The 18,141-nt window shown below is 59.2% G+C and overlaps 4 protein-coding genes across 4 annotated transcripts; 2 read left to right on the plus strand and 2 right to left on the minus strand.

Moving 5' to 3' along the window:
- Positions 1 to 289: 289 nt before the first annotated feature.
- ANKZF1 (ankyrin repeat and zinc finger peptidyl tRNA hydrolase 1) lies at positions 290 to 6,939 on the plus strand (the record flags this gene model as incomplete). The annotated part of the gene is made up of 15 exons (XM_079539290.1): positions 290 to 416; positions 650 to 759; positions 1,621 to 1,723; positions 1,945 to 2,129; positions 2,372 to 2,487; positions 2,576 to 2,729; positions 2,963 to 3,185; positions 3,330 to 3,428; positions 3,620 to 3,802; positions 3,883 to 3,999; positions 4,931 to 5,204; positions 5,557 to 5,668; positions 5,816 to 5,983; positions 6,091 to 6,161; positions 6,819 to 6,939. The coding sequence occupies 15 exons, from the start codon at positions 290 to 292 to the stop codon at positions 6,937 to 6,939; spliced, it is 2,163 nt and encodes a 720-aa protein (XP_079395416.1).
- Positions 6,940 to 7,647: 708 nt separating this feature from the next.
- Positions 7,648 to 11,629, minus strand: GLB1L (galactosidase beta 1 like; the record flags this gene model as incomplete). Its single annotated transcript, XM_079539240.1, has 16 exons — positions 7,648 to 7,866; positions 7,937 to 8,152; positions 8,519 to 8,650; positions 8,892 to 9,005; positions 9,099 to 9,188; positions 9,266 to 9,340; positions 9,489 to 9,607; positions 9,849 to 9,885; positions 10,013 to 10,138; positions 10,215 to 10,273; positions 10,361 to 10,541; positions 10,615 to 10,709; positions 10,906 to 10,966; positions 11,049 to 11,199; positions 11,283 to 11,455; positions 11,576 to 11,629. 16 exons carry the CDS (start codon positions 11,627 to 11,629, stop codon positions 7,648 to 7,650), a joined length of 1,902 nt encoding a protein of 633 aa, XP_079395366.1.
- A 252-nt stretch (positions 11,630 to 11,881) lies between these two features.
- STK16 (serine/threonine kinase 16) lies at positions 11,882 to 13,351 on the plus strand (the record flags this gene model as incomplete). The annotated part of the gene is made up of 7 exons (XM_079539179.1): positions 11,882 to 11,967; positions 12,156 to 12,375; positions 12,445 to 12,578; positions 12,652 to 12,772; positions 12,858 to 12,953; positions 13,022 to 13,143; positions 13,213 to 13,351. 7 exons carry the CDS (start codon positions 11,882 to 11,884, stop codon positions 13,349 to 13,351), a joined length of 918 nt encoding a protein of 305 aa, XP_079395305.1.
- Positions 13,352 to 14,769: 1,418 nt separating this feature from the next.
- On the minus strand, positions 14,770 to 16,783 carry LOC306949295 (tubulin alpha-5 chain; the record flags this gene model as incomplete). The annotated part of the gene is made up of 3 exons (XM_079539150.1): positions 14,770 to 15,813; positions 16,012 to 16,160; positions 16,603 to 16,783. 3 exons carry the CDS (start codon positions 16,781 to 16,783, stop codon positions 14,842 to 14,844), a joined length of 1,302 nt encoding a protein of 433 aa, XP_079395276.1. The 3' UTR covers positions 14,770 to 14,841.
- Between the last annotated feature and the right edge of the window lie 1,358 nt (positions 16,784 to 18,141).

Genomic DNA, 18,141 nt, shown 5'->3' on the forward strand with positions numbered 1-18,141 from the left:
CAGCCCCGGGCCCGGCCCCGCCCCAGCCCCGGGCCCGGCCCCGCCCCCCGCGCGACCGGCGGCCGCACCGCCCAATGGCGATCGCGGGGCGGGTCCGCGCTGGGCCGATCGGAGGGCGGGAGGGCGGGCGGCGGGATGAGCCTCGCGGCGACCCGTAGGGGGAAGCCGGAAGCGGCCTTGGCTGAGAGTACCCCGGCTGCGGCCTGCACTTCCGGTGCCGCAAGGGGGCACTGGGGGATCCGCGTAGGGGCTGCGGCCCGGGCTGGAGGCGGGGGGGGGAGCTGGGACGATGCCGGCCCCCGAGAGCAGGTCGGTTTTCCAGGCTGCCCTGGACCCCGTTCTCCTGCATGGGCTTTCCCTCGTCAGCGGGTTCGCTGCGAATCCGTCTGCTGCCGAGCCAGCGCCTTCGGGGCACGGTGCGTTGTTCTCTGCGGTGCGAGGGGGCTGCATGCCGGGCTGGCATCGGGGAGTGCTGAGCAGCAGAGCTGCCCTGCTGAGTAGGCACCCCTCGGCCTACAGCCATCACCACAGGATCCCCAAGGCTCCCTCTCCTGCCTTGTGCCCCTTGTGCAGCCAGGCAGCGTGGGGTTGAGAGGAGACCCAGGGGGACCCGCTGTTTGTGGTGCTGCACGGTCCTGTCTTCTTTCAGAGAAACCTGCAGCCACCCACGGAGGGGAGAAGGCCGGCACAGTCCCCGAGGTGCCGGAGCGGATGTGCTGCTTAACCTGCGGCCGGGAGTTTTGCAGCCGGGAGGAGCAGGTGAGCAGGCTGTCGTGGCTTGCTGGGTGCTGCTGGGGGTTTCAGCCCCACACCAGGCTGCTCAGTGACAGCTGCTGCTGGCAGCTTCGTTAGGGCCTTCTCCTGGAGTTCTGCATGTCTGATCCAGGCAGATCAGACAGGACTGTGCCATTTGAGGATAGCCCAGTACGTTTGGTGACGCTTTGTTGGCACCAGGAGGTGCTGTTTCCTCGTGATCGTGGTAAAGTCATTCAGACTCTGTACAGTATCACTTGATATATCTTTCACTTGAAGCAACACTACAAGAAAAAGAGGATAGTGCAGATATTCATTCATCTCTTTAAATGCTAGTAGTCCTGAGAGTCACAAGGTGTGATGGATCTCCATCAGGGTGCAGCAGGCTGCACAGATCCAGTCCTTGCAAAGTTTTTCCCATTGTAGTCCTTCAAGTTCTTACAGTGTTTTCTTTAAAGAGAGCAACTCCATCCATCTTTCCTATTGTAAAATTGAAAGGATCTTCATATGAGAACTTCTTAATGCAGATCTGGACAAACGCAAGGCCGTCCAGGAGGTGCTGCTACTGAGTGAGAGCTGTCTGTGGACTGCTCTCTTCTGGTGACTCGGCTGAGTTTGTCCTGCAGCCATGGGATTTGTGCGGCGCAGCAAAGGCCTGAAGGCCGAGCTGCACATGCAGCACAGCGCAGTGCAGGCCTGGGCCTGTTTAGGTTAATGGCTAACTGGCTCTGCCTGATGTACTGTGATTTTCTTCTCAGGATCACTGCAGCCCCAGAATTGGTGTGGCTGCTGGAGTCTGTCAGCATGGAGTCTTTGGTAGGGGTGGAACACTGGGACCCTGCTAGCTCACTCTTTTTCCCTTCACAGACTGAGCACTACCGACTTGACTGGCATCGCTTCAACCTGAAGCAGCGACTCCAAGGCCGCCGGGCGCTGACGGTGGAAGAATTTGAGGAGAAGAGCACAGCAGGTGAGGAATGGGGCTGCCTCAGCAGGACCCAGAGACTTCTAGTGACTTTGTTATTCTGTCTAGGAGTGAAGCTTCCAGGTGCCTGTAGATGTTCACAGTCTTTTTCATCTGTCTGATACGTCAGGGCTATGGGCTGATCCCTGGAGCCACCTGCAAAGTTTCGGGTAGGCTGTTTGTTGATCTTTGTTTTGCTCCATTGCCCCATTTTCTCTTCCCTGCAGGTGATATTTCCAGCATCTCAGGGTCTGATTCAGAGAGCTCTGATGCAAGCAGTGAGTCAGAATCGCCTTCCCCTGCCAGCAACAGCCCTTCCACCGCCCAGCGTCCCCGCTCCCACAAGGTGCTGCTCCGCAATGCAAGGGGACAGTTCATTTCTGCCTATCGCTGCATACTGAGCACTGGGAAGGCAAGTCACAGTCCAGTTTGTTGGGAACGGGGACCCAGAGAAGAGGGGTGGCACTGGTGTGCAGACATCTGTCTGAAAGTCTCTGGGGCCTCTTGAGGGGAATGAAGAAGCTGCAGCTGAGATGCCCCCAGCAGTGTGACTAGGACTGTATATATGCCAGCAGGGAAAGTGTCCTTTGTCTTGGGGACAGCAAGGAGCAGTGGGTGATCCCATAGATGCTAGCAGGAGTGTTTGTGTCTCAGGGTGGCAGCAAGGAGCCCATGGAGTTGATAACCTCACTGCAGAGCCTCAGTGCAAGCACATGCTGGGTTGTACTGATGATGGGCGGTGGGCACTTTGCAGGAGCAGTGTTCCGTGGGTGAGTACAAGGGCACAAGGCTGAAGTTGTTTCTGTGGGTAGGGACAAGCATGGCTAGCTGTTGGATGGGCCCTTCCCTTCTCTGTAGCTCCCAGGTACAGGAACACAAGACCTTCCACCGCTACACTGTGCGAGCCCGGCGGGGCACAGCCCAGAGCCTACGGGATGCCCAGACTCCAGGATCAGCACCCAGATCAGCAGGAGCCTCTCTGCGGCGTTACAACGAAGCTGCACTGCTTAAGGTGAGAACAGACCACAGGCTTGGGTTCTCAGTAGGGAAACCAGTTTTCAGCTGGATATAACCAGCTCTGTGTGATGATGCCATGCCACTGTTGGAGTTCATATGCAGGCTGTGAGTTCCAGAACAGAATCAGGACCGAATTTAGGCTGCCGTGTCTTGAATCTGCCTGTTCCAGGGCTGCTGGTACCCACGCTGTGCGTCCAGGACTCCATGGAACCTTCCTTTCTTCCCCAGGATATTCAGGACCTGTTGGCAGCTTGGGCACAGCACCTCAAGGAAGCTCAGCGCATCTTTCTCCGAGCCCCTCGTCACAACCGGGCGCTGCTCTTTGATAGCAGGAACCCCCACCTCAGCCCCGGAGATCCCCGTGTCTGCCACATCCCCCTCAGCACACGCAGGGCCACCCTGAGGGAGGTGCTGCGAGTCCACGCTGTGCTGTCCAGTCTGCAGGTGTTTGGTGAGTTGGCCTGGCCCTGGTGCCCCAACACCTGTGGTCAGTGCAGGTGAGGTGGCGTGGTCCCTCATGTAACTCTGGAGTGCTGGGCACATCTAGTGGTTCTCCTGTTCTCCATCCCTGGGCAATGACACCCTTGATGTCTAGGGAAGGACACCCCACTGGAGGACATCACTGGGTCCCCACGAAAAGTCTGGCAGAAGAAGCAGCGGGCAGCTGAGATGGATTCCTTGCAGATGGACACAGGTGGTGAATTCAAACATGGAGGGAGACGTGGGGGGGTGGTCAGGTGTTACCTGGGGATGAGATTTACAGCCCTGTAACAGGGCAGAATGCTGTAGCGGGGACTCTGCAGAGAGTGGCTTCCTGCTGAGTAGAAGGGGAAGGTGTGCTTATCTGAAAGCCCCACATAATTCATGCTCTGTGTAGGGTTTCAGCCCCTGTCCTTTCTCCCTCATCAGCCCCAGAGGAGGAGGAGGTAGAAGAGGAGGAAGAGACTCCAGCAGGGGAACTGGAAACTGTGGAAGTGACACTGGGGACCTTGGACCTCCGGGAGTTTGAAGTGATGCCCAAGAGAAACCGCAAAAGGTGGAAGAAGAGAAATAAAAAGATGGAGAACGGTGAGGGGGAAGGTACTGGGGAAGGGACTGCCACGCCTGAGGTGCTGGCTAGGCTTCCTCACCCCCTGGTCCCACTGCAGGGCTCCATGCTGACGAGACAGGATGCTGTGGAACCCAGGGTGGGCAGCCCAGCCTGGAGCTGGTTACAGAGCTTCAGGGGAAGTCTGGGGATGAACCCTTTCCTTGGGAGACTGCAGGTGAGCAGAGCTGAGAGCCTGGCCAGATGAGCACCTGCCCTGTGTGCTGGGTACTTTGCAGTTGGGGTGAAGAGCAAATTGTTGTGCAGGTACATTGAACAGTTAAGTGTCAGGGTGGCTGTAATGTAGCCACATGCCTTCAGGCATGGGGTGTGTGCAGAACAGTAACTGAACCATAGTGTTTCTACCTGGATAGATAAGACTAGAGAGCAGCAGAGATTTTTGCTGTGACAGCAGGCCTGGGATGCTGCAGGCAAGCAACTGGCCTGCTCATTGGAGAATACAAGCTGATGGGAGAGGGGAAGGTATCCAGGGACACCAGTTCCATTACCCTAGATCCTGTTTTGTAAGGCAGACAGCACCTGGTTAAGCCAGGCTGCTGCATGAGGTTGGGATAGGTGTCATGTCAGTAGAGGACATGCCTGCTGTCAACAGAGTCACGGTACACTGTCACAGATGCTGAAGTGCTGGTACCCATGTAATGCTATAATAGGATGGAAAGTACTGCAGTAATAGTGGGGTGGCAAAGTCTTTGGCTGCAGCAAATGAGAATGAGCCCAAATGCAGCAGCCATGGGTGCAGAAATGAAGGAAAAGAGCTGCTTACCTTTGGAAGGCCTCAGGGATGTAGAGACCTCCTGCAAGATATTCCCCTCACCTCCACTGCCCACCCTTAAAAGAGGTCTGGGAAGGGATGGATCCTGGCTCCCCTCCTTCCAGTCACTCAATGCACTGCATGCAGCTGAGCTTTCTTGGGTTGGCCCTGCCTTCCCACCAGGTGCTCCATCACGGGTTCGAGGCCATGACTTAGCATTTCTGCTACATACCCACATCCAACTATCAGGATAGTGCTTTAACAGCGATATGTTGGTTTCCCAGTCAGCCAAATGGTCCTGTACTATCAGACTTCCCCTCTTGTTCTTCTCTCACAGGAGACCCTCAGATCCAGCTCCGCGATGCCCTGTTCACAGCCTGCAAGACTGGGGATGTGGGGACACTGCAGCACCTCCTGGGTGATCCAGAGAGCAGGGGCCCACTGGGGGACAGCAAGGATGGGGATGATGAACAACCCCTGCATCTGCCCCACTCCCTGCTCAATAAGCCTGTGGATGAGCATGGCTTCACCCTGCTTCATGTGGCTGCACGTGCAGGGAGGGCTGAGGCTGTGCGTCTGCTGCTGGAAGCAGGGGCTGACCCTGCACTCAGGTATGGCCACGGGCATCCAGCAGTTGACAGCCACTGTTACGGGAGTCCAGCAACTCCCTCCTGTTGCAGTTATGTGAGGCTGATACCAGCCTTGTCCTGGGGCAGCTGAGGTTGGTCAGGACCGCTGGGTTTATTTCTAGTTAATTCAGAGGTTTGGGGCGAGATTACCCTTTGAAATGCAAGGAGAGGATTTGGGGGATTGTGGTGTCGGAGCATGCAACCTTCCCCTCCTTGGCTCTAATACTCTGGTCTGATATACTTCCATTAGACACACCTTCAAGGAGTCACTGGGCTCACAGCCCAAGGAGAAGCTGTGATACCATAACGTTGAGCTGCTCTTTTCACCTTGCAGAGACAGACAGGAGAGAACCCCTTACTGCATCTCTGCTGACAAACCAACACGCAATGCCTTCCGCAAATTCATGGTAGACCACCCAGACAAGTACGACTACAGCCGTGCCAAGGTGGGTGCCTGCCCTCTGCCCTTGCCTTCTGGGAACCCCAAGCAAAGTGGCCCTCAGCCACACTCCAGCATCCTGCTCTTGCCTCCTCATGCCTTTATCCCTTACTCTGAGGGAGATGCTGACTGCCCCCTGCCCGTACTACCCCAGGTACCTGGCCCTCTAACTCAGGAGATGGAAGCCAAAAAGCTGGAGAAAAAGCGGGCACAGAAAGCCCAGCGGAAGCAGCGGGAGCAGGCACAGCGGGAGGAGCAGCAGCGCTTGGAGCAGGAGGAAGAGGAGAAGCAGCAGTTTGCAGCCTTGTCTGATAGAGAGAAGGTAAGGCCTCGCACATGGGAGAGGAACCAGCCTGGCTGGGCCAGTACTGATGCAGTGAGCTCTGGCTCAGCACACCTTGGGGGCTGACTTAACTCTCTGCTCCCCAGAGGGCCCTAGCTGCAGAGCGGAGATTGGCTGAACAGATGAAGAATGGCAGCACAGCTCTTTCCAACATCAGGTAACAGCCCACATAACATGGCTGTTGTGAGGTGACAGAGGGAGAATGCTGCCAATGCTGGCCAGAAGTGTTCCCTTCAATCAGAGACTGTCCCTCACTATTAGCATAATATGGCGCTCATCATTGCAGATGAACTCCTTGCATCAGCACAGCTGTTCCCTGCCGTTCTTGTTCCAGTCCTCGTTTCCAGTCTAAAGCTATTCCTGTCCCTCCTATTCCTCCCATGTCCCTCCAGCAGTTTATCCATCCCCTTCAAACATTTTGTCAAGACAGCTTTGTCCACTTGCAGCCAGATCTGTGGCAAGCCAAGCCTTCAGCCTCTCCTGTGACTTTCTGACCCCAGCTGCAGTATCCTTCCCTATGCCACCCCACAAGCTTGTGGGCGGTCAGATCTACACATGGTAGTCTGGGATATGCTAAAAAAAACAACAGATGGGGCCAAAGTCCCATGTTCAGCCTGCCTTGAGGTACCTCATGTACTCCCATGCTGCATCAGCTCCAGAGGGGTGTGCCCTGGTGAGGCTGCTAGGTTAGCCCTGTACTAGTGTGAGCACCTGCTCCCTCACGTCACAGCTGCTACTCAGCCACTGTATGAACCTGTTCTCCCTTCTCCAAGTGTCCCCTTCACTCAAGGCCACTTCTGTTCTTTCCCTGCAGCCGTTGCTGGTACTGTGGAGAGTCCCTGCTGGGCCGGATCCCATTCCATTACCTTGATTTCTCCTTCTGCTCCACGGCCTGTCTGCAAACCCACCGCCGGGCCCAGGCCAAGCACACATAAGGCTGGGGGATGCCATCATCAGCCAGGGACCCATGTGGTGGAGACATGGCTAAGCACTGGCTGTGCAGCTACAGAGAGTCTGTAGAGCAGTGCTGGAACGTAAGGGGGACTGAGCTGGTCATATCACTCTCTGCAGCAGTTTTCACAAAACTGGGCAGCTGCAGCATAAGTGTAACTCAAGGTATGTTACACAAGGCCTGCACATGTTACTGCAAAAGACCAAGACTGCTCTGTAGTCTGGTTCCAGCTAGGAAGTCCTACTGCCTGCTTTTCTGATGGGTGCCTTGTAGGCTGCTGATCCTGATCTGCACAAACCCTGTAGCCTTGAGCCCACACGCCTGGAGGTACCTTCTCATCTGAATCTTGCCCTTTCCTCTCCTGGAAGCCACTGAGTCTCAGCCACATCATGTTAACAACTACCTCCTCTGCCTGCATAGTCAATAAAGAGGTGCCTTCAACCCCCTCTAGGTGTTTAAGCATTTAAGCATTAACTATTTGAGATAAGTTCAAGTATTGATGGAAAACAAGCTGATTCTGGGCTCCTTTCCTAGTAAAGAGCCTGCCTGGCTCCAAAGCAGCCAACTTTGGCTGTCCCTGCTGGGCTGTGCCTTTTTCCTAAGCACCAACCAGACCCATAGTGCTTCACCAGCCCCCTGCAATCCCTGCAGGCATAGTGAGATGCAGTGACAGTGCCTGGCAGTCCTGTGTTTATTCTTTGTCCAGAGGGCTATGGCTGAGGGTCCTGTTGAAAAGGGGTTGGTCAAGGAAGAGCAGAAAGGGGTTGAGGGGTGCCCCCTCTAGCTCCAGCACTGTGATGTTGTTGGAGCAGCCAACACACAGTATCGAGCCAGGCACAAAGAGGGTTTGCTGGGGTCCTTGATGGGGCCAGTACCGGCCCAGATTGAAGCCATTTATCCACAGCTGGCCCTGGGAGATGGAGATAAGACTGAGCCATGCTCTCCACCCTCATCCCCCTCCTAACTCTGCACAGGCTTACCTTGCTCCAACCTGGGAATTTCACAAAGGTGTCCCAGGCAATGCCAGGGGTCTCAAAGGTCCCTGTGTAGAAGGCTGGCCCTGCTCTGCCCCTGCAGCTTGATTTAGGCAGAGCAGCATGGGGCCAGCCCTGCTGGATGGCAGCATCTATGGCCAAGGGGTAGATGAGCCACTTGCTGAGTGGTCTGGAGTCCAAGGAGAGGTTCCCCAGCAAGCCCTGAAGTGGAGCAGAAGGAAAAATGGGGAAGCAGGGTTTGCCCTAGGCAGAAAGATGTCGCATGCGGCCCAAGCATGCATCTCCCCCTTAGCAGTGGAGATGGGATCCCCTCAGACAGGCTGCATGGCCTTGGCTGCCACAGCAGCAGGAAAGGGGGATGCCAATCTCACTGCTTTATCCCAAAGTGTTTGCCACCTGCCCAGGGCTAAGCCAGTGGGTGTGTGGATAAGAAGAAGGGCATGGTGCGGGATTAACCAGGTAGCAGGGTTTGAGGTGTTCTCACCATGGCTGAGGGCAAGGGAGGGTGTTTGGCCACACGTGCCCACGCCATTTGCATGGAGCAGCCCTGAGGCCCTCTTTCCTCACCTTGAAGTCACTGAAGTTTGCCCCGAAGCTGATCCTGCCCATGTTCTCCAGGAGTACATCCAACGTGTCCCCTGCCTTGCCTTTCACATGCAGTTCTGTCTGACCGTCCCGCTCCAGCGTTCCCTGGTACTCCTGCAGCCATAGGGTCAGCGTTGCCCCACTACATCCCAGTCCCACACTCTGTCTCACCACCATAAGCACTGCTAGCAGCAGCCTGCTAGTGTAGCATTCCACTGCCTTCTCTACACCAGAGCAGACACAAATGGGCCAGCGGAGAGACCTCAGGGCTTCAATGAGGCTCTCAGTCAGTGTGCTGCCCCAATCCCCATCACAGCACATCTCTCCCAAGAAGCAGGCACCCTTGCTCTCTCACCTTCTGCAGCATCACGTAGCCACGATCACAGATGCTATGGGGAGGAGCGCTCAGCATGGCTGGGGCCAGGATGTCACGGGGCAGCTGTGTGCGGTACAGCATGAAGCCATGGGCCTGTCAGGCAGCACAGAAAGAGAAGTAGGGCTGGTAACGAGTCCCATTCTTCTACCCTAGAACATCTCCTCCAGTAACCTTCAGGGCACCCACCTGCTTTACTGCCTCAAAGATGAGTGGGAACTCACTCTGGATGGGCCCAGAGGGGGACAGTACATCCAAGACATCCAGGAGATCAGCATACTGCAAAGACAGGGATGGGAGCTGGGCAGCCAGGCAAGGCCAGGCAGGACAGCACAAACCTCGAGGCGGGCATTCACCTTGTGCAGAGTCACCCAACCGTAGGCATACTTGGGGGTGGGGGGTGGCATCGGGCCCACTGGCAGGGGCTGAAACTGAACAGCAGACTGTCAGGTGCCCCACAGGGCTAAGGCTTCCCCTAGAATAAGTGCAGACATGGCCCTGCCCAGCCCCTCTCTGCTCCCTCTTCTTAGGACAAGCAGCAGAACCCAGCACTGCCCCTCCTCCTGTCAGGCTCAGTACCTTGCTGATGACTGTGCGGATGGCAAACAGCTTCTCCGTGGGGTCTCCAGCCTCTGAGAGTGGCGCATCATAGTCATAACTGGTGGTCACTGGTTTGTACTGGCCCTTGAAGTCAGCTCCTGGCCAAGGAAGTGATGGGAGCTGCAGGGAGAGCCTAGCACCTGGATACCAGCTCTACGCTGGAGGCAATACAACTGTAGTGAGCATGACCCAGAACTACTCAGGGATTAAAGGAGCCCTCTGGAGTACAAGCTGGGGTGCAGCATCGAAAACCTCCCCCCTAGGACAGAGAAGCAGCCTGGAAAAGGCTCCCAGATGCAAAGAGTCCTGCTGCATGGCCTCCTTCAGTCTCCCACTCACCGCTCCAGTAGGCAAAGTTGGTGCCTCCGTGGAACATGTACCTGTGTAACAGCCCAGAGAGCAGTCAGCACCCACATGGCCTGGACCACCCTGCTGCCCCCCAGCCATCTCTAAAACCAATAGAGGAGGGGTCTGGTAGCCAGGCCATGCCCTAAGTTGGCTACTTGCATGTTGACGTTGGCTCCCAGCTGCAGCATATCGGTGAGTCCCTGAGCCACCAGTGTGGCACTGGTGCTGGCATGCGGGCCCCCCCAGTAGTCCAGCCAGCCCACGTAGTATTCAGAGTTCACCTGGGGAAGCCAAGGGCTGTCACCTGCTGGAGATGGGGTGACACACCCCACACCACCCTCTCACATGGTGCCTCACCAGCGGTCCCCTTGGCTCAATGTGGCGCTGGGCACCAAATGCTTCCGTCACATTGGAGTCTACAAGGGGAAAAGAAGTGAGGCTGGAGCAGAAAGGGGGAGAGGACATCTGCCCCCATCTCATCTGCTCCTTCCCCTTGGCAGCACCTGGCCCAAAGTCAACAGTGGCATAGAGCCCCTGCAGGGTGCCACAGCGCAGCTCCTCCATCTGTGCACCATCAGTGGTGAAGAGCAGCACCTCAGGGCCCAGCAGTGCCCGGAAGGTGCCCAGCAGGTGCTGCAGGTAGCTGAGGTCACAGGCATAGTAGCTCCCATATTCATTCTCCACCTGCAAATCAGGCACCAGGTGGGATACAGCCATGTCCTGACAGGCACCTGGTGACAGGTCCCACAGCACCCACCTGCACACTGATGATGTTCCCCCCATGCTGGTAGAGCCGTGGCTTAATCTTGGGCAGGAGGACATGGAGCCAGGCGTCCACGGCTGCCATGTAGGCTGGGGACAGGGGCAGCTTAGCCCCAACCCTCAGCCACTGGCCCTGCAATGAGAGGGACTGAGGGTGCAGAGGAGGAACTACAGGCTCCCAGAAGAGGGAGAAGCAAATGGAAAAAGTCATGCTTGGGGCCGGGCTGAGCAGCATGCGGGGACTGTCTGAAGGGACACCACGGCTGTGGCCACATGCTGAGCTCACCAGGGTCAGAGGAGCGCAGGATGATGTCTGCTTTCCACAGCAGCCAGGCAGGCAGCCCGCCCTACAGGAACGTGGAGAGCATCATCAGTGAGCACGGGGCCAGCTGAGCCACCTGGCAGCCCTGGGGCAGAGCCGGGGCTCACCATCTCCCACTCGGCACAGATGTAGGGCCCCGGGCGCAGGATCACCAGCAGCCCCAGCTCCGCAGCCAGGTCCAGGAAGGCTTCCACGTCCCGTTCCCCCGTGAAGTCATACACTCCCGGATGCGGCTCGTGGTAGTTCCAAGGGACGTAGCTGGGGGGAGAAGGGGATGGCAACCAGAGACAGCCCAAGCTGCGGGGTGTCAGAGCTCCGCACACAGCCTCAGGCTCACTTACACCTGCACGGCATTCAGCCCGGCCATGTAGAGCCGCAGCAGCCGGTCTCGCCAGGCGGGCCGCGGGACGCGAGCGTAGTGCACGCTGCCCGACACGTAGCGGAACGGGGCCCCGTCCTTGCGGAAGCAGTCCCGCTCGAAATCGATCTGGAAGGAGCGCGCCGGGAGGGCGGCCTGCGGGACGGGGGCAGAGCTGGAGGAGGCAGCCCCTCCCCGGCCCCAGCGCAGGTCCACGGGGGGGGGGGGGGCCGAGAAGAACGGGATGACCCCAGCCCGCCGCCCTCCCGCACCCACCTCCGTACGCAGCAGCGCAGCCGCCAGCAGCAGCACGAGGGCCGGCAGCCCCATGACCGCGGCTCAGAGGCTGGGGAGACGGCGCAGAACGACCGAAGAAACTCTCATCCCGCCCGAAGCTCCGCGGCGCTCATAATGACGGCACGGGTCGGAACGGCACCGCCCCGCGGCACCGCCTTCCGCCCCTCGCGGCAGGCCACGCCCACTTCATCTCAGACCACGCCCACTTCGGCGAATCTCCGCCCCCTCGGTGCCGCGGGTGACGCGGCGGTGACGCGCGGCGGCGGGCGATGACGCGCGCGGACGATGGGGCAGGCGCTGTGCGTCTGTTCCCGTGGCACCGTCAGCCTGGGGGGTGCGCGGTACCTCCTGCTGCAGCGCCTGGCCGAGGGGTGCGGCGGGACGGGGGGCTGGGGATATTGGGCACGGGTGGGATGCCAGGGGCACGGGGGACGTCGGGCATAAGGGGTGGTCGGGGCACGGAGGGGATGGATAGTCAGGACTTTGGGAGAGATGCTCGTGTATGGAGGGGATGTTTGGGCACGGCTGCCATCCCCACACGGCGCTCTGCTCCCCGCAGGGGCTTCAGCTACGTGGACCTGGTGGAGGGGCTGCGGGACGGGCGCTTCTATGCGCTGAAGCGCATCCTGTGCCACGACAAGGAGGACCGGCAGGCTGCCCTGCGCGAAGTGGAGATGCACAACCTCTTCCAACACCCCAACATTCTGCGCCTGGAGGCCCACTGCCTGGTGGAAAAGGGTGCCAAGCACGAGGCCTGGCTGCTCCTGCCCTATGTGAAGGTGAGGGAGTGGCCTCCGGCCTTATGTCACGCAGGGCTGTGGTGATCACCCGTTGTGTATCTTTGCCAGGGGGGGACCCTATGGAGCGAGGTGGAAGCGCTGCGGGAGAAAGGAACCTTCATGCCAGAGCAGCGCATCCTTCTCATCCTCCATGGCATCTGCAGTGGGCTGCAGGCCATTCACAGCAAGGGCTACGCACACAGGTGGGGTCCTTGGCCAGGGGTGGGGGCAGCAGGCTTCTAGTGGGCGCTTGGTGATGTCCCCTTCCCACTGCAGGGACCTCAAGCCCACCAATGTGCTGCTGGATGAGGATGACCAGCCTATTCTAATGGACCTGGGCTCCATGAACCGGGCCCGCATGGAAGTCACCAACTCTCGGGAGGCCATGGCTGTGCAGGTGGGTGCCCGTGCTGGGGGGGGGGAGGGGTGGGAGGGAATCGTCCCACTGCCACCAGCCCTGCATCCCCTCTGCCTCTCTGCAGGACTGGGCTGCCCAGCGCTGCACCATCTCCTACCGTGCCCCTGAACTCTTCACAGTGCCTAGCCAGTGTGTCATCGATGAGCGAACGGATATTTGGGTGAGGACGCAGCCCCTCCGCCCCCCAATGCTGTGGGGTAAGGGGCCACTCTAATGGCTGCACTGCAGTCTCTAGGCTGTGTGCTGTACTGCATGATGTTCGGGGAGGGCCCCTACGATGCCATCTTTCAGAAGGGTGACAGCGTGGCACTGGCGGTGCAGAACCCCATCACCATCCCCACAACTTCCAGGTGAGGTTCTGGAGATGGGTGGGCCCTGCTCCCCATGGCAGGGCCATGCTGACCCCTCACTCCCTACAGGTACTCAGCTGCCTTGCACCGCCTGCTCTCCTCCATGATGACAGTGAACCCCCAGGAGCGGCCCAACATTGAGGACATCCTACAGCAGCTGGAGGGACTGCAGGCTATGCCTGCCGGCCAGGTCACCACAAGTATCTGAGTGTGGCCCATCGCTGGCCTAGGCTGTATTGGGCTGCCCTGGACCTGCTTTCCCCTACGGCTGCTCCTGAGGGGATTTCTGCACCCCAGGAAGAGCTGCTCTGTGCTGGAGGTGTTTTGGAGTCAGACGTTGTCATTTGGGGGTGTGCGATGCAGTGGTTTGTACCCTGAATGCTGCCGCTGGGGCCTGCACGGCTGCTGGTGTCTGTGTGGCTGCTGTGGCCAGCACAGCCCAGCACTAGGTTGCAGGACTGGCACATGTGCCCTGCTGCTGAGGGCAAGGCCTCGCTGCCCTCTCTGAGCCCACAGGGCAGCAGGTATCTCCTGCCCTGGGGTATGGCTGCAGCCGGGCCCGGCCTTGTGCTGTGGAGCAAGGCAGGGGCAGGCTGGGCTCAGCGCCCGCTGCCCTGGCACCCACATTGCCTTGTGTTTTGAATAAAGGTGTTCTTGCGGAGATGTGCACGGTGTCCTCTGTCCTGCTGGACATGGGGTGAGCGGGGCACACAGCCAGGACCAAGCAGCCAGGCACAGCCAGGCATTGCTGAAAGGGAATGGTGGGGGAGGACAGCTCCACAGCTCCATGCAGCTGCAGCATTAGTGTTAAGCAGAGAAAGTTAATCTCTGGCCCCACTGTGACAAATCTGTCTGTGGTTACAGCTAAGCCCTGCTGTGCAGCACCGCTGTGCAGGCTCTCGGGGGCAGTGCAGTGCAGGAAAGGGGCTCACGCAGCACGCACTGCGCAAGGCACAGGCAGAGCCCAGCACCTGGGTGCAAAGGGCAGCAGCTCTGCTGCAGGGGGACAAAGACAGCCTTGGGATGGCACTATGAGCATCAGCAGCTGGAGGGGTGTAGCAGACACACAGCAGTTGGGCTGCCCGCAGCAGGGAAAGAAAGAGAGGTAGCCAAGTGGTTTCAAAGGGAGCATTTCCCTCCTTTAATCCTCTCACCACAACACAGTAGTAAAACAGCCACAGGGATCCATGCCATGCCAGATACCCTCACAATGTGCATCCACTGCACTGCAGAGCTGGGACATGCCCTGGGCTTTTCCCAATGCTCCAAGCACTCATCTTTCTGATAAGCCCACCTACCCAACTGGCTGTACACATGAAGATGTTTCAGCAGACACAGTTTTCCCTGCTCAGGCTGAATCTGCTCCTCAGGACTCCAAGAAGGATGCAGGGTTATCCACATGAGGAAGCAGTACCCACCCTGCCTGGATGGTGAGCAGTGTGGGATGAGCACTGCAGTCCCAGGGTCTCTTACCTGTGCGAGGAGCAAGCTGGAGCTGGAGCAGGAGCAGAGCACGCAGGGAGGAAGCATAGCAGCAGCAGCAGCAGCACTGAAGCATGCACCACACACCTGACCTGGCAAGAAACCAGCACAGCTGGGGGGTCACTGGGAGACACAGAGGTTCTCAAATGATTTATTGCAAAGGGTTTCCGCAGGTGACACGGGAAAAGCAGCAAGGTCCTCTGCCAGGCGACCGCTCTACTCCTCGCCCTCCTCTTCATCCTCGTAGGAGTCCAGGCCCACCTCCTCGTAATCCTTCTCCAGGGCGGCCATGTCCTCCCGCGCCTCGGAGAACTCCCCCTCCTCCATGCCCTCGCCCACGTACCAGTGCACGAAGGCGCGCTTGGCGTACATCAGGTCGAACTTGTGGTCCAGGCGCGCCCAGGCCTCGGCGATGGCCGTGGTGTTGCTCAGCATGCAGACGGCGCGCTGCACCTTGGCCAGGTCTCCCCCCGGCACCACCGTGGGCGGCTGGTAGTTGATGCCCACCTTGAAACCGGTTGGGCACCAGTCCACAAACTGGATGCTGCGCTTGGTCTTGATGGTGGCGATGGCGGCGTTGACGTCCTTGGGCACCACGTCCCCGCGGTACAGCAGGCAGCACGCCATGTACTTGCCGTGCCGAGGGTCGCACTTCACCATCTGGTTGGCTGGCTCGAAGCACGAGTTGGTGATCTCAGCCACCGACAGCTGCTCATGATAGGCTTTTTCTGCAGAGATGACAGGGGCGTAGGTAGCCAGGGGGAAGTGGATGCGAGGGTAGGGCACCAGGTTGGTCTGGAACTCAGTGAGGTCGACATTGAGTGCTCCATCGAACCTCAGAGAGGCAGTGATGGAGGAGACAATCTGGCTGATGAGGCGGTTGAGGTTGGTGTAAGTTGGGCGCTCGATGTCCAGGTTCCTGCGGCAGATGTCATAGATGGCCTCGTTGTCCACCATGAAGGCACAGTCCGAGTGCTCCAGGGTGGTGTGAGTGGTGAGGATGGAATTGTAGGGCTCCACCACGGCAGTAGAGACCTGTGGTGCTGGGTAGATGGAGAACTCAAGCTTGGACTTCTTGCCATAGTCAACGGAGAGTCGTTCCATCAGCAGGGAGGTGAATCCTGAGCCAGTGCCACCTCCAAAACTGTGGAACACAAGGAAGCCTTGGAGGCCAGTGCACTGGTCAGCCTGCAGAGAGAGAAAGACATGTGAGATTGCTCTGCAACAGATATTCTTGTCAACATTTGACTCTGGAAGTCCTTCAGGACTTGTTCCATCCCTTCCGCGGACAGCTGCAAATCCCTCTCTTGGCACAGTCAGGCTCTGAGCCCAGCACTATGACCGAGCCCAGGCAGAGATATATGATCCCATTTTGCGGTTACCCACCAGCTTCCGGATCCTGTCCAGCACTTGGTCGATGATCTCCTTGCCGATGGTGTAGTGCCCACGGGCATAGTTGTTGGCAGCATCCTCCTTGCCAGTGATGAGTTGCTCGGGGTGGAAGAGCTGCCGGTAGATCCCAGCCCGCACCTCATCTAAGAGAGAGCAAAGGAGGCTGAGGCCAGTGAAACCTTTGAACTGGCTGCCAAGCAGCCAAGCGCCCATCCCTTTTCCTCCACCCATTCCACCTGCCAGGACTGTACGTCAGTGGGGCCATGCAGGTGCCAGGTTTCTCTGCCAGCGGTGTCTGCTGCCACCTCCCTGCACGGGAGTTCAGATTCTCCCACTCACTGGGAGCTGCCTGGCCACTGTGATACAGCCAGAGCCGCAGTGCCGGTCAGGCTGGTTTCTCTCCGTGCACATACAGAGACTACCACCATTGCTGCCTCTACGACATTCCAGTAACAACAGCTGGTGTGGAGGCTTGTGGCTTCTCTCGGGGTTACACCTGGTGCAGGATGCAGGAATGCATGCACCGGTTGCTTGCTGCACACCCATGCTGCACCCTGTGCCTCACATCCCAAGCTCCGCACTCACCGATCACAGTGGGCTCCAGGTCCACAAAGATGGCCCGTGGGACGTGCTTCCCAGCACCGGTCTCGCAGAAGAAGGTGGTGAAGGAGTCGTCCCCTCCACCGATGGTCTTGTCACTGGGCATCTGCCCATCGGGCTGGATGCCGTGCTCCAGGCAGTACAGCTCCCAGCAGGTGTTGCCCATCTGGACGCCGGCCTGGCCGACGTGGACGGAGATGCACTCGCGCTGGGGAGGGGGAGGCAGGATCAGATCGGGCATCGCTCAGGACTAGGGGCCAGCCCCGCGCTGCAAAACCTCCCGGGGACGGTGCCCCCGCACAGCATCGCTGCGGGCAGGGCTGGGGGTGCGCCAGGATTGCAGCTGCCGGGAGGGACAGCGACAGGCTCATCCCGGCGAGACGAAGGACACCGTGCCGCTAAATATAGCCCCGAGCCCGACGGCTGAGCCCATCACCCGCTTTGGTCATCGGCCCCGGCCCGGACCGCTCCGGCCCGCACCCTGCAGGAGCAGCCGGGATCCGTCGGACCGGAGCGAACCCCCCGCCCTACTCCGGCAACCCCGGCGGGGCGGCCCGTTGCAGCGAGGGGGAACTCCGCCGCGCACTCCGCCCGCGCCCCCGGTGCCCGACCCGTGCTTCCCCCCTCCCCGGCAGCTGTCCCCGCCCGTCCGCGGCCGTCGGGCACCGGACGCCACCGGAGGGGTCACCCCCCTCCGCAACCCGCTGCGGAGCCTGGGGGACACCAGAGCTCCCCGGGCTGTCGGGTGGAAGGGGCCGGCAGGGGCACGTAGCCCCCGGGCAGGGGCCGGTGGGGCTGCCCAAGGTCACGGCGGGGAAGGAAGGGCTGCGTCGCAGCAGCTCTGCCGTGCCTCCCCCCTCCGGTACCGGGGCGGCTGTCCGGGCCCAGCGAGCGGTGCGCGGTGCCCGGCCTACACTCACCATGCTGCGGCTGCCGGCCCGGACTGTCCCGGTTGCTCGGTACGGCGGAGCTCGGTGCGAAGCTGCTGCGGCAATCCCCGCCGCAGCGAACCTCATATAGGGGGGAGGGGCCTGCTGGCGCCACGCCCCTTTATTTGGGGAGGGTATTTGCATGCGGAGAGGGAGGGCTTCCTAGGAAAGTAGCTGGAGTCTGAGTCTCTACGCAGTTGGCAAAGGGGATGAGAAACACTGAAGTGCCGGGACTGGAGTAGCTCTCCCTCTGCTTCCAGTAGGGAAACCGCGGTATCAGGAGGGGGGTGCAGGCCTGTGGGGATCAGCCACAGATGGAGCACACGCCGTTTCAACTGTCCCCTCACCAGCCTCCCCTCACTGCAGGCTCTGTTGGGATCTAGAGCTCCCTGTGAGCTCTGGGTTCTGCTGTGCATGGTAAGGGGTAACTGCTGGGTCCTCCCTACAGGGATGTGTAGTTCAGAAGTGCAGGATAACCTTCAGAAAAAAAAGGAACAGGACACAAATGCAAACACTGTGTGCTTCTGGCAGCAGTCAGGTCACTCCGAGGGCTTTGATGGTATCAAAGCAATAGAATTACTCTTGGAGGAGTAGG

Source organism: Tetrao urogallus (genome assembly GCF_951394365.1).
Source record: "Tetrao urogallus genome assembly, chromosome: 8".
NCBI lineage: Eukaryota > Metazoa > Chordata > Aves > Galliformes > Phasianidae > Tetrao > Tetrao urogallus.